The sequence below is a fragment of the Schistocerca piceifrons genome, chromosome 11 (genome assembly GCF_021461385.2).
Source record: "Schistocerca piceifrons isolate TAMUIC-IGC-003096 chromosome 11, iqSchPice1.1, whole genome shotgun sequence".
NCBI lineage: Eukaryota > Metazoa > Arthropoda > Insecta > Orthoptera > Acrididae > Schistocerca > Schistocerca piceifrons.
The window spans coordinates 37816003-37831334 of NC_060148.1; the positions used below are offsets into that span (position 1 = coordinate 37816003).

Here is a 15332-nt window from a genome sequence, read left to right on the forward strand (position 1 = left end):
TGTCTTTCGCCGTTCTCAACACTGGCTCTCTATTTACTTTTTTAGCACCCAGAAAGTGATTTAACAAACGTGAAGCCTCTAAATAGAGTTCCTAGTGCCCACTTCATCTGAGAATACCATTATAGCTGCAGCTTATAGCTCTGAGGAATTATGAGATTGTCCGGGATTTCTAATCAAAAACGATTTTCCAAAATAGTTGAGTATATTCTGAAATTCACTGATAAAAAAAAAACACAAGCATCCCTACAACCTAACTAACAGAGCAGTTCAGAGTCTAATGCGCTGATGCAACTATAAATGTCCGAATTAAATGTTACAAAGAATGCTTGCCATAATTTGATGAGAATATTTCATCAAACGCCACGCTAAATATTTGGTAGAATGACTGTCCCGCGACGGCACGTGAAAATACGACAATACGCAAACTGAAGCTAGATAATGAAAATCATCCCAGAATTAACACTTCACTTGAAATGTTTTCATGGTTCCGTGTATCTCTAGTAACTTAATACGGCACCCGAGGCTGTTTGTAGCAGTGATACCGATGCGACGCGACTCCCGACACAGATGGCGTGTCATTCAGCGTCTGGAGAGAACTGGGGCCTTCCTTCCTCATGCAGCGTTCTTATATATAAAGCCGCGGTGCGGATGGCTAAGGGAACGCCTGATCAAATCGGCTCTCCCAACTAGCCGCTGGGCTAGTAACGCACCACTTCAAGTTACATAATAAATTATAGCTTCTTTTGCTGATGGCCGATGAAGCTCTTAATTTAAATGTGCATTCAGCACGCAGGTAAGTATTGATAATAAATTTTTGACGTGGCTAAGTTAAATATTTTGGGCGAGAGAATTAATTTAATTACACTGCATGCAGTAGACGAGCTCTGAACTGGCCTTTTTGAGATCCGCTATCGCTATAATTTTATAGGTATTCAAAAGAAACTTTTCACATCTTCATAGTCATAGCGGACCTCCAACCTATTTAAATCTAAACATCCTAGCCTTATTTATTAGCCTACTTAATCTATCTTGCTTCCTTCAGTTTTGAGACGAAAACCAGAAAATCATGAATTTCCACTAAAATCTTAATTTGTGAAATCCAAAGTACTGTTTTTATTAAATCATTATGAAAGATGAATCTAAATATAAATTTTGAAATCTCTAGCTCTTTTCTGTTGCGCCAATGATTTTTTCAGAAAAACGTCCAAATTTCGAAAATGGCTGAAGTTATCGAACTGATATTTAACACACATTAATTTAGTATTATTCCTGACATGCTAGAAAAGTTTTAGGCCATTTGTTGATTTTTAAGGTATTGTGCAACATTTATGACGTCAGAGCTAGTTACAGCAGACTGGCTGGCACACAATGGAAACTGATGTGAATTTACTACAGCGTGAGTAGGCTGCTTCCCTACAGTATGACAGAAAATCATGACCGTCATAAACTTGTACCTATACTATGTTCTAATTTATACGAAGAAGAAATTACCAGAAACAAAAACCAGAGAAAATGTCCACAGCCACAATACAAGAAGGAATAGGTGCCTCTATGTTCCTTACCACAGACTGTCAAAGTCACTCAACAGCTACGAAATCATGGGGTACAAATTATTTAATAATCTTCCTCAATCTGTTCAAGAATTACCTGAACAATTATTCAAACAAACAATTCATGACTGGCTAGTCCTCCACCCATTCTATGACATAAGAGAATTTATCAACTGTAATATAATACTATAATGTTAACAAGAAACCTGTTGTTTCTTTCAAACTATTAATTGTATTTTAGTATGTATATGACGTTGTCTATTGCTGTAATGGCCGAATGACAATAAAATTATTATTATTATTATTATTATTATTATTACTGAAAACCGTGATGTACACATCATAGTGCCATCTTGCTGGAAAACCGCATACTCCCGTTCTTCCTCCATCAGCTGCGGCACGAATGGTTGCAACAGTTCTGTTACATAGATTGAGAGTTCATGGTGGTGTTGAAGAAAATGAGATCTAAAACCTGTCGGCCTGAAACTGCACACAACAGCTTACTTTCAGATTGTGCAAAGACATCTCAAAGAGTTCTATGAGATTGTCTGTTGACCAATAGTGTGCGTCTTGAGAGTTCAAAAACCTGCTAAGATGAAACCATGCTTTGTGTGAGTTGAAGTAACTTTCTTTATCCAGATATCCTTCAGCAACTTGTGTGAGTAACCATCTGCAATAGTGTTGTTGTGCATAATCCACAGGTTTTAATACTTGCATCACTCTTACTTAGTATGCTCGCATATGTAATAGCTTCTACATGTTATGGCCTTATGTTCATGTGATATATAGTAGGGAGAATAGAGGTCTAGTGGACATCTGTGAACTTCTTACTCTAGTCTTGTGCACATAATCAATATTTTCCAGTGAATAAACTTTCTTTACATGGTTATATTTGGCATTAGCAGCTGAAACTATTGCTCTAAATTTAGGGATCAATTTCTGCACTACTCTTTTTGTGGAAGCAGCTATCTCTGTATAGTTTATTGAGAACTTTTTCCCATTTAACATTTTAAATGATTTGCATCCAAACAATACAAACTCTTCGTTCAATTGACAAAGGCATTCTGCAGAACTGTACTCACAACAAGCTTCAAACCGACTGTGTGACAACACAGCTCAGATATCTAAACCACTGCTTGACAGCAGGTGACACTGCTCGAGCACTCCTCTAGCATTAAGAAAGATCAAGACTCGTATAGCTTCAGATACCACGTTCATTATAATTATGACTGTAGTAGAATAATAACGCAGACTATTAACAGGGCATTGATTAGATTTTCTCAAGTGCAATACTTTTAAACTTCAATAGACGATTCTATCCCAAGTGCATGACCTCGTTGTACCTTGGAATACTTTTTCAAATTTGGAAAAATTTTCCAGAGTAATCATATCAGAAAAAGACAGCATCACACAAACAGTGAATGCCATCATTCAAAAAGAGAATAAGAAAATATAATAAATTTTTATTACAAGGCTGGCTAGGCATAAAATTCTGAAAAGTTTTCCAAGGGACAACACTCTCCCTGATTTTTGAATCAGTACTTCTTGAGGACTCTGTGATCCACTTTTTCATGGTTCTATTCCACTAACATTCTAAGGCAATATTGGAGTTATAAATTACAGTAATACTCATAACATTGATCTCGCTATTGCAACAATGTTGTGAGGTAACGGGCAAGCTCTGGCGCCCTGAATATATTCTAAGTTCGCAGTTGGCGTGGCCACACAGGGGCCTCTCGGCGGGCCCCGGGTTGCCGCACGGTGCCGGACATTTGCTGTAGCGACAGGGGCAGCCCCAGCACGTGGTCCAGGCAGACCGCGTGGCTGGGAATTCCACGTTGACGCAGTGTTGAGGACGGTGCTTTGTGTCGATGAAGGAGTTGTGTATGCCGGAAGTGCCAAAGATGGCGGACTTTGGGAAACCATTACGGGAGGCATTCCAAAGCTAGTGGAGAAATTAATAATAGCCAGAGGAATCATGGTACCACAAAGAGAAACATGTACGTTACCACTATTTGCACAACGATTCTGATGGTGTGATCAGATTTTAAAAATCTTTGTTAGTTTAAATTTTATTGTCTGACTGTAAATTACCCAAGTAACACTCAGCAATGAATTTCCAAAATCTAAATGATTCATCCGATTTTGTCAATCAACATGTCTTTAGAAAGCTATTACTGTAAACCTAAATAGGTATGAATTACAGGCATGTACCTTAAATAGTACACAAGTTATTGGACGTCAAAGTGCCCGATTACTATCGATCACGTCACGCCATAAGTACTCCACAGTTAACGAAAAAAACGGTAGCACCATGCTTATAAATATATTTTTTTATCAATGTCTTTGTTCATATCCAATATATACTATTCATGAAGAAATTGGTCAAATATTTACTGTTTTAGAAAGCACAGAGACATTAGGCTACTGGCCTAGTTTTGGCTCTGTTCCTTTGATATATGTTAATTTGATTTGTTTATGTATTGTTGGCTTGGACAAATGGCTGGAGTGCTCTAGCCAATCACAACGCACATCATTGGGGAATCTGTGTGGAAGTGGGGACGGAGCAGGAGTTTGCGAGAGCACACGAGGGGCGCCTGACGGGAAGGCACGACGGAGGGTCACAGGAAAGACTTGGAGAGTGGAGTAGTTTGCGCGTGGTCATGGCTTCTGCAGTGAGGACATAGTATCCATTTAGAAGTGAATATCTTGCAAGGTATGTTGTTGCTCATAACTAATTACTTGAAGTGGGAATCTATTGTTTCCCTGTTATTCAACTTATATTTTATTTAATTGCTGGACCATCGACAACAGTAAGTGTTATGCAGTAATGAACACCATTCTTAAAGTTGCTTCTGCTATCGTACTCATCATTTAAAGTCGTTAAAAATAGTACCTCCAGGTTTTGTTTAATTGCAATCTTTCAATTATGAATTTCTGTTACATTCAAAATTCGCAATTGCCGAGTGATAGGAAATTTCGAGCATTCGATTTATGTGTATATTCATATCGTATACCATAGACTCGGCAGTATTTGGCTTGTAATGTGTCAACTATGTATTAAAGCCACTAGACAATGAAACCAGCCGAAAGATTTAATATTTCAACTCTGTGTCGGAGGGTATGTAGTTGAGGGCCACCACATCATTTTTTCCCCCTTGAAAGCCTGCAATGTTATACTGATTGTGAAGTTTCTTATGTCTCTCTGATGTACTGATGACGAATACAAAATTAATGTTGAAATATTAGTGGGATTATGTTGTATTTGTTTAAATGTAAGTGCGGGTTATCTGTATGTTAATTGACTGCACCACTGTAGCAAATGATGAAATGTATTATGAAAGACAATGAAATATGACTGTTGTAATTATTTCCACGAGCTGCAGCACATGCAGTGTGGCGTACCGGTTAGTGTCACTGGCTGCAGTGCTGTGTGTTGCTAGTTCAATCCCATTATTAGCAATTATTGTTTATTGGGTACTGATCATTTCTGGGAGGTTCTCAGAAGGTTGTGGTAACAGACTGACCTACAGCACAGTTGAACTGCAGGCTGGATTGGAATGTAATATTCTGGTTGTGAGTTGGCAAAGACAATTAACAAATATGCAAAACCAAAATATTGTCTCAGAATGCATAGTACATTTAGCATCCACCTAACAAAAAAAATGTGAAGAATTTGGAAGACATGGTCTGATGTCGATACAACTTTCTGTGTGTACATGCCATCATTAGGTACACAAAAGATTACAATTGTAATTATCTGTGACAGACAGAAGAGCCACTAACTGCATTAGTGTTGTTCGTGTTCAGCGTTGTTACCAGGCCTGGTAAGAGATGTCGAGAGAATCACTGTGGAGGACATGGAACTGCCTTGTATTCACATGAGACAACATTACCAGCACCAGTATTTTGAAAAGTCCTCATACCAACACTTGCAAAATGCCTGTGGCAGCACACACTAAAGAGCAACACAAGTGCCTGTGAATTCTGACCAGTAATGAGACAATTAACCATCACAGGTCATACTCAAAATGACAGTCGTTAGGAGCAATACATGCTTCCAGTATGGTATGGAATGACAGCTGCACACAACCTAGCATTTTGGCAGAGATGTCCAAATGTCATTGCATATCATTGAATGTAGTTGGTATGACCTGGCAGAAAGAGTCTTTCTTTTTTTCCCCACAGAAAAATAGAATTATAGGCATCAAATCCATTGAATAGGGCAGCCAAGGTGCAGATCGTCTGTGACCAATCCAATGATTTGGAAACAGTTCATGATGACATGCTGTAGTACTTTGTGCACTATGGGCTGGACAGCCATCATGTTGATACCACAGGTTCCTCTTAATCTGTAGAGGAACTACTTCTAGCATTCACGGAAGGGGATCTCATTAGGAGGCTGCAACACCTGTGCAAGTTGTAAAGCAGCAACCTACTTTGGCATTACTTTTACTCAACAGAAGTAGTCGATTCTAGAAATATTTTCGAATTTTGGACAGCTCAATATTATCTCAGACATATAATTTTATATATAATATGCTATATTTCAAGTTAAAAACTATAAATTGAATTACTTTATTTTCATTGTTGCATGTCCTAGCTCTGTATTACAGGTCCCCTCCCCGAAACGTTTGAAATTACAAAATATTTGGCATACTTAAAATTTCTATTATTAATTACACATTTTGGTACTGTTTAGTATGTTTAGTTCTGGATTCACTTACAAAATAATAAAAATTCATTTGTAAAGAAAATTTTGTTATTGCCGCAGATGTGATTGCATGTTTTTTTGTATTTTGTAAGAACAATGTAATTTCAGCTTTATTAACGTGAAAATTCAAAAGACAGTGTGGTATAGTAAAATATGAAGCAAATAAATGTAAAAAAAGAAACAAAAATTCTGTTCATGCAATTTTTTCAAATTTATTTACATCAATTGGAAAAATTTGAGGTTCAAGGATCAGACCCCTGCGACATGAAGAACTGAAGCCAACTGAGTGAGAAAAGAAGATAAGTAAAGAGTTTATTGTATATATTAATGCTCTTGTAATTTTTGAAAAAAAAGAAAAAAACTGTACAGTTGACAATAGTAATGACAACAACAAATTTTGTGACAGGGAGATTATAAGTGGCAGTGTCAACTGAGATCAGTTGAGTATTAATGAAGTTTTGTCTGTTGCAGAAAAGAAAGTACTTTATTGCATTTACAATTTATGTATAAATGCATTTCCAAAGACACAAAGAAAGAAAACCGAGGGCTGCCCAACAAAGCAAATCACATCAATAGTGACAATGTACTAACAACAATGACATACCAGATCGAATAAAGTGGACTTTGCAACCACGAAAAGGGACATCGAAAAGGAAAGATAAGTACAAACTATTTGTGAAGTTAATTTGTTTGTGGACTTGTGTGTTCGTTAACAAAATGAAGAGAGGTGAGGGTAGGACTGAGGCAGAAGTGAAACCTGTGGGATCCAGTCAGGAAATGTCTGAGCCGAGTGAAATCGCAGATAGCAAAGAAACTGTAATAACTGACATTCTACAGTTAATTTTAGCGAAAATTGAGGAAATGAAGACAGATTGTAGTACATTAGACAAAGTACAAGATCAAATGGACCAACCCAGTAATGAAGTTTCACTGCTAAAAAATCAGTTGTCAGAGGGGTTACAAAGTATGAATGAAAAAGGTGATGTTTCAGAAAATAAATTTATCATTTTGGAGAATGAATTGATAGTTGAGTCAGCGAGACAATCAAAGGATGTTGATGTTGGCAAAGTGGAAAGAAGGGTGTAGCGGAAAAGATGGAACAAAACATTGCCAATTTAAACCAAAAAATTTTAAATGTTGAAAACAATATGCAAACTAATGTAACTGTTTTAGATCAAAAAATTTCAAAAGTTCAGGAAGGTTATATTATCCAAAATCTGTGTGCAAACAATGGTATGGTGTGGTCCAGCACTCCTATCAAAAGTTTTCCATCAGACTATTAAATCCAGTGGATTTTCTGCATCACTGTAGAGATACTTTTGCATCGGGCATGAATGACAATCAAAAAATTAAATTACTTAAAAGACATCTTGATGGCGAAACTCTATCATGGGTAAATTTAAATTTAAGTCAGTGGGGAAAATATCAAAGTTTCAAAAAAATTTTTTTAAATAAATTTTGGTCAGAAGCTGAACAGGGGAGAACCAAAAGTGAATTTTGAATGGTCCTAATTATAGGAATAGGGACAGTACTTAAAAAGAGTTTTGGAAGAACCAACTTAAAAAATTAACACACCTTGACGAACCCTTTAACAAAATGCCCTTGATTGATGCACTTAAAAGCACCTGTTACTGTCCTTCAAAGTAGTCACCAACGTTGTGTAGAACCCATTGCCTGCAAAGTGGAAGGCGTAATATACCGTTGGCAGATCCTGTTCAGTGATGGTGCGAATGGAGCGGTCTAAAGTTATGGAGATTCTTGTGCATGACTGTGATGGTGGTATCCTAACGCATTACATTCCTCCATGGCAGACCATCAACGCATTCAACGCACAGTATTACTGTTCATTTTCGGAGCATCACCTGCAACCAGCTTTGCACAAGAAGCAGTATCACTTTCTGTGCAACCCACCCATTATTTTCCAAGACAATGCGCGGGCACATACTGCGCATGCTGTGGCTGCTCTGTTTGGTCGATGGGACTGGGAAGTACTGTACCATCCACCGTACTCCCCAGAGTTAAGTCCTTGTGACTTTGATTTGATTCCAAAGATGAAGGAACCACTTCATGACATTTGCTGCAGAACTGTTCCAGAGATTCGAAAGGCAGTAGACCGCTCCATTCGCACCATCACAGAACAGGCTCTGCTAACAGCATACTACACCTTCCACATCGGTGGCAATGGGTCCTACACAACACTGGTGACTACTTTGAGGGACAGTATCAGGTGGAAACATGTAACTCTTTTGTATATTGGTTGTGAATAAATAATTGCCACTATTTCAGTTCCAACCCTCATAGTTATAGGTACAGAAAACTGGCTAAAGACAGAACTAAGTTCAGCAGAAATTTTTTCTAACAATCTAACAGTGTTCAGAAAGGATAGATTAAATACAATTGGTGGTGGAGTATTTTCTGCTGTCAGAAGCAGTTTGACCTTGTAGTGAAATTGAAGTAGATGGTTCCTGCGAAATAGTACAGGTAGAGGTTATACTTGACAATCAGACTCAACTATTAATTGGATCATTTTACCGGCCCCCGACTGAGAAGATATAGTTGCTTGACAGTTCAAAGAAAATTTGAGTCTCATTTCAAACAGGTACCACATTCATAAAGTTATAGTTGTTGGTGACTTTAATCTACCCTCGATATGCTGGAAAAATTATACGTCTAAAGCCGGCAGCAGGCATATAACGTCATCTGAAATTGTACTGAATGCTTTCTCAGAAAATTATTTTGAACAAATAGTTCATGAGCCCACTCGAAGTGTAAATGGTTGCAAAAGCATACTTGACCTCTTGGCAACAAATAACACTGGACAAACAGCGAGTATCATGACGAATACAGGGATTAGCGACCACAAGGCAGTATTTGCTAGGCTGAATACCGTAACTCCTACAACCATCTATTTAAAAAACCTGACAAAGATGATCTTCATGCCTTTTAAAGACATTCTGCACTCCTTCCGATCTGATCATGTAAGATTCCGAAAGTTGAAGAATGATTTCAAAGAGATAGTATCAACAGCAATTGAGAGATATACACCACATAAATTAATAAGTGGTGATACTGATCCCCCTTGGTACACAAACCAGGTCAGATCAGATTATGTGATAAGTCACACAAATCTGAAGGCTGCAAATTAAACAAAATACTTAGGGATTACAATTACAAATACCCTAAGTTGGAGCGATCACATAGATAAAGACTGTGATTCATTGGCAGAACACTTAGAAGCTGCAACAGGTCTTATAAAGAGACTGCTCACACCATGCTTGTCCACCCTATTCTGGAGTACTGCTGTGTGGTGTGGGATCCACATAAGTGGGACTGATGGATGACATCGAAAAAGTACAAAGAAGGGCAGCTCGTTTTGTATTATCGCAAAGTAGGGGAGAGAGTGCCACAGACATGATACGTGAAATGGAGTGGCAGTCATTAAAACAAAGGTGTTTTTCTTTGCAACAGGATCATCTCATGAAATTTCAATCACCAGTTTTCTCCTCCAATTGCGAAAACATTCTGCTGACACCCACCTACATAGGGAGAAATGATCATCATGATAAAATAACAGAAATCAGGGCTCGCACAGAAAAATTTAAGTGCTTGTTTTTCCCACACACTGTTCGAGAGTGGAACGGTAGAGAGACAGCTTGAAGGTGGTTCATTGAACACTCTGCCAGGCACTTTATTGTGAATAGCAGAGTAATCATGTATATGTAGATGTATTATTATTATTATTATTTCTTTCCTTCCTCAGAGGTTATGTCTGGTTAAAAATGGAAAGTGACATGCACCTTGATCACGCGTGACTTCCTTTTAACTGAACGGTATATGTAACATTGCATTTAGGAACTTTCGGGTAATTGAACATGTATCAATAATTACAGATTTCTGTAGTTGTATATATATACATTTGGATGTAGCTGTATTGCGTTGATGAACTGGTGGATATTGTATGGTATGACTCCTGTAGTTGATAGTATAATTGGCATGATGTCAACTTTATCCTGATGCCACATGTCTTTGACTTCCTCAGCCAGCTGGATGTATTTTTCAATTTTTTCTCCTGTTTTCTTCTGTATATTTGTTGTATTGGGTACGGAATTGCGATTAGTTGGGTTAATTTCTTCCTTTTATTGGTGAGTATGGTGTCAGGTTTGTTATGTGGTGTTGTTTTATCTGTTATAATGGTTCTGTTCCAGTATAATTTGTATTCATCATTCTGCAGTACATTTTGTGGTGCATACTTGTATGTGGGAACATGTTGTTTTATTAGTTTGTGTTGTATGACAAGTTGTTGATGTATTATTTTTGCTACATTGTCATGTCTTCTGGGGTATTCTGTATTTACTAGTATTGTACATCCGCTTGTGATGTGATCTCCTGTGTCTATTTGTTGTTTGCAAAGTCTGCATTTGTCTGTTGTGGTATTGGGATCTTTAATAATATGCTTGCTGTAATATCTGGTGTTTATTGTTTGATTGTGTATTGCAATCATGAATCCTTCCATCTCACTGTATATATTGCCTTTTCTTAGCCATGTGTTGGATGCGTCTTGATTGATGTGTGGCTGTGTTAGGTGATATGGGTGCTTGCCATGTAATGTTTTCTTTTTCCAATTTACTTTCTTCGTATCTGTTGATGTTATGCTATCTAAAGGGTTGTAGAAGTGGTTATGAAATTGCAATGGTGTATCTGATGTATTTATATGAGTGATTGCTTTGTGTATTTTGATAGTTTCTGCTCGTTCTGGAAAGAATTTTCTTAAATTGTCTACCTGTTCATAATGTAGGTTTTTTATGTCAATAAATCCTCTTCCTCCTTCCTTTCTGATTAATGTGAATCCTTTTGTTGCTGAATGTATGTGATGTATTCTATATTTGTGGCATTGTGATCGTGTAAGTGTATTGAGTGCTTCTAGGTCTGTGTTACTCCATTTCACTACTCCAAATGAGTAGGTCAATATTGGTAAAGCATAAGTATTTATAGCTTTTGTCTTAATTCTTGCTGTCAATTCTGTTTTCAGTACTTTTGTTAGTCTTTGTCTATATTTTTCTTTTAGTTCTTCTTTAATATTTGTATTATCTATTCCTATTTTTTGTCTGTATCCTAGATATTTATAAGCATCTGTTTTTTCCATCGCTTCTATGCAGTCGCTGTGGTTATCCAATATGTAATCTTCTTGTTTAGTGTGTTTTCCCTTGACTATGCTATTTTTCTTACATTTGTCTGCTCCAGAAGCCATATTTATATCATTGCTGAATACTTCTGTTATCTTTAGTAATTGGTTGAGTTGTTGATTTGTTGCTTCCAGTAGTTTTAGATCATCTATGTATAGCAAATGTGTTATTTAGTGTGTGTATGTTCCAGTAATATTATATCCATAATTTGTATTATTTAGCATGTTGGATAGTGGGTTCAGAGCAAGGCAAAACCAGAAAGGACTTAATGAGTCTCCTTGGTATATTCCACGCTTAATCTGTATTGGCTGTGATGTGATATTATTTTAATTTGTTTGGATATTAAGTGTGGTTTTCCAATTTTTCATTACTATGTTTAGGAACTGTATTAATTTAGGATCTACTTTATATATTTCCAATATTTGTAGTAACCATGAGTGGAGTACACTATCAAAAGCTTTTTGGTAATCAATGTATGCGTAGTGTAGCGACCTTTGTTTAGTTTTTGCTTGATATGTCACCTCTGCATCTATTATCAGTTGCTCTTTACATCCTCATGCTCCTTTGCTACAGCATTTTTGTTCTTCATTTATAATTTTGTTCTGTGTTGTATGTGTCATTAATTTCTGTGTAATGACTGAAGTTAATATTTTGTATATTGTTGGTAGGCATGTTATGGGGCGATATTTTGCTGGGTTTGCTGTGTCTGCTTGACCTTTAGGTTTCAGATAAGTTATTCCTTGTGTAAGTGTATCAGGGACTGTGTATGGATCTGCAACCCTGCACCCCTACCTTCTACCTTCTTCCTAAAATCCACAAACCCAATCATCCCGGCCGCCCCATTGTAGCTGGTTACCAAGCCCTCACAGAACGTATCTCTGCCTACGTAGATCAACACCTTCAACCCATTACATGCAGTCTCCCATTCTTCATCAAAGACACCAACCACTTCCTTGAACGCCTGGAATCCTTACCCAATCTGTTACCCCCGGAAACCATCCTTGTAATCATTGATGCCACTTCCTTATACACAAATATTCCACACATCCAGGGCCTCGCTGCGATGGAGCATTTCCTTTCACGCCGATCACCTGCCACCCTACCTAAAACCTCTTTCCTCATTACCTTAGCCAGCTTCATCCTGACCCACAACTTCTTCACTTTTGAAGGCCAGACATACCAACAATTAAAGGGAACAGCCATGGGTACCAGGATGACCCCCTCGTATGCCAACCTATTCATGGGTCGCTTAGAGGAAGCCTTGAAGCGGGAACGTGTTGTATCCCCGCTTACAGTCGCTCATGTGCAGTGAACCGGCATTTATCGCCGCGCCCACACACTATGCTCATGGGAGAGGCTTTGTGGCAATAAATGACTAAAGCGGTTTCTGGACAGGACACATTTATTTTTCCTGCCGTTACAATAAATGACAAATAATATACTTCGCTAATGTCCGTCTACATAGGCGCGTTGCACTGGCGGCACGGCTCGGTCACCGATCCCGGAGGGTGTACACTCCAGTGACAAGCCGTGGCGCGACCGCGTGGACCGAGCGAGACAAAAGGCAGCGTCACAGAATGTTCTGCTCTTGGCGCGACCGGAGGCGCTGTAACGTCCGCGAAGAAGCGAAAGACAATTTAACGGCGACTGCGTTTACGACCGCGCGTACGCATTTACGGCGGAGTCACGTTGACTCGACGCACGTGGTCCGCGGCGGAAGAACTGGGGAGACGTGTGTCGCGTCGCATCGACTAGCTCGCACTGGTGGCAGCTTTGTTTCCGTGCGGTCCGGTGTGCGACGCACCGTTGCCGAAATTCCGCATAACGGTACAGCTGCCCCTACTTGTGTCGGCAGTGCCGTAGTTCAGCCCTTCGTGCGTTGGACGGTGCTGCCGCCACACAGATCCCCCCTTGGAGAGCGGAGCTCCGTAGCTGCGAAAACGCGGCGATCGTTCGGTGGCGCGCGTGTGTTTAAAGTTCGCGCACTGCGTGATGGCAGTGCGGCAGCTTTGGTGGGGGTCCGTCGGCGTCGGAAGGGCGGCGGCCCGTGACGTCAGCGCGCCGGACCGGCGAGCGTGCCGTGGGCGTGTCCTCGCGCTGACGGCTAGTGACAGCGGCAGCAGGCACTGGCTGCGACTGTCCGTAGCGATGCGCGTGAAGGCGCGCGTTGCAGGTCATTGGTGGCGACGTCTCGAAGGCGCTTGCGCGAGTGCGGTACCGTCGGAACTCGAACGCGGGTCCGGGAGCTACTACGGACAAGCCGGGCGGTGTGGTGCGCGATGTCCGGAGCTCGACGGAGAAGCGAATGAGGTAAGCAGGCGCGGGTGCCGATCCGGCCTCAACGCCCGACGCGGCGGAGGCAAAAGACGCGAACGCAGGTCCAGGAGCTGTGACGAACGCTCGACTGGAGTTACCGGCCGAAGGCACTTGCAGCTGGAGGTCGGGTCTCTACAGCGGACGGCGGCTCGTGGGCGCCGAATTCTGAAGGCGTTCGGCGGCTCGGGCGCGTGACTGCCGGTTTCGGTGTCGTGGCGCGCTGGCGACGCAGCACGGCCGTTTGAATCGGACGCGGCGGCCGGCGCGCGTGACGTAGTCCGCTGGCGGCTGTGGTGGGGGCGACCGGTGCGCCTGTGGTGGGCGCGGTCCGGGCGGCCGTACCAGCTGCCTGGGCGTGGTGGAGGGAGGCGCACGTGGCGGCGCGATGACAGCAGGCTGCAGCTGTGCGTCACCGGCGGCTCCGGGTGCGGGTTCCGTCTGACCGCTGGCAGAGGGAGTGTCGTCCGTGAACAGATCTTCTGCCGGGTCGAAGAAATGCGTGGCTGATGGAGCGGGCAAGACGTAGGGTGGTTTGACGCGGTCGACTGACACTGTCGACGGCTTTCCGTTGCACTCGAGGACCAGCGTTTTGTCCCCTCGGGCGATCACGCGGTGCGGTCCACTGTAGGACGGTCGGAGAGGTGGCTGTACTGCGTCGGTACGCAACATGACGTGCGTGCAGCGCTGCAGGTCGGCGTGGACGAATATCTTCCCGGTGCCGTGCCGCGTCGGTGCGTGCGCTCGGAGGCCGGCCATGTGACTGCGCAGACGTTCCGCCAGAGTGGGTGCCACGGCGTCGCGTGGGAGTCTTGCATCTTCGACAAAATCGACCGGGATTGTCAGAGATTGCCCGTAAACGAGGTCGGCAGGTGACGCGCCGATCTCCTCCTTTGGCGTGACTCGCAGGCCGAGCAGCACCAGTGGAAGCGCCTCTGGCCATGAGGTGTCGTGGCAGGTTAGAGCGGCTTTGAGAGTCCTGTGGAACCGTTCGACCATGCCATTCGACGCCGGATGGTAGCTGGTTGTCCTGTGTAACCGGGTGCCACACAGTCTGGCGACGTGCGTGAACAACGCGCAGTCAAACTGGCGGCCGCGATCAGTTGTCACGTGACTGGGACATCCGAAACGTGCCACCCAGGTGTCGACGAATGCGGAGGCGACGGTCTCGGCTGTGACGTCCGCGACGGGCGTTGCTTCCGGCCAGCGAGTGAAGCGGTCCACCAAAGTTAGGAGGTACCGCTTGCCTTGTGAGAGAGGAAGCGGGCCGACGAGGTCCACGTGGACGTGTGCAAATCGGCGTGTCGCGTCTGGTAAGGTGCCCACGGGTGCGTGGGTGTGCCTCCCGACTTTGGCGCGCTGACATGCGGTGCAAGTGCGCGCCCATTCGCGACAGTCCTTCCGAAGCCCAGGCCAGACGAAACGCGCAGCCACGAGCGTCGCAGTGGTGTTGGTGCCGGGGTGTGACAGTCCGTGGATGCGGTCGAAGGCACTGCGCCGGAATTTCCCCGGGAGGAACGGTCGGTGCGTGCCGGTTGAGGTGTCACACCAAATCTTCCGTGCGGAGCCAGG

General features: G+C 42.1%; 1 protein-coding gene across 1 annotated transcript; it reads right to left on the minus strand.

Annotated features, from left to right (window-relative positions):
• Positions 1 to 13895: 13895 nt before the first annotated feature.
• On the minus strand, positions 13896 to 14759 carry LOC124719642. Its single transcript, XM_047244856.1, has one exon. The coding sequence runs from the start codon at positions 14757 to 14759 to the stop codon at positions 13896 to 13898; it is 864 nt and encodes a 287-aa protein (XP_047100812.1).
• Positions 14760 to 15332: the final 573 nt, after the last annotated feature.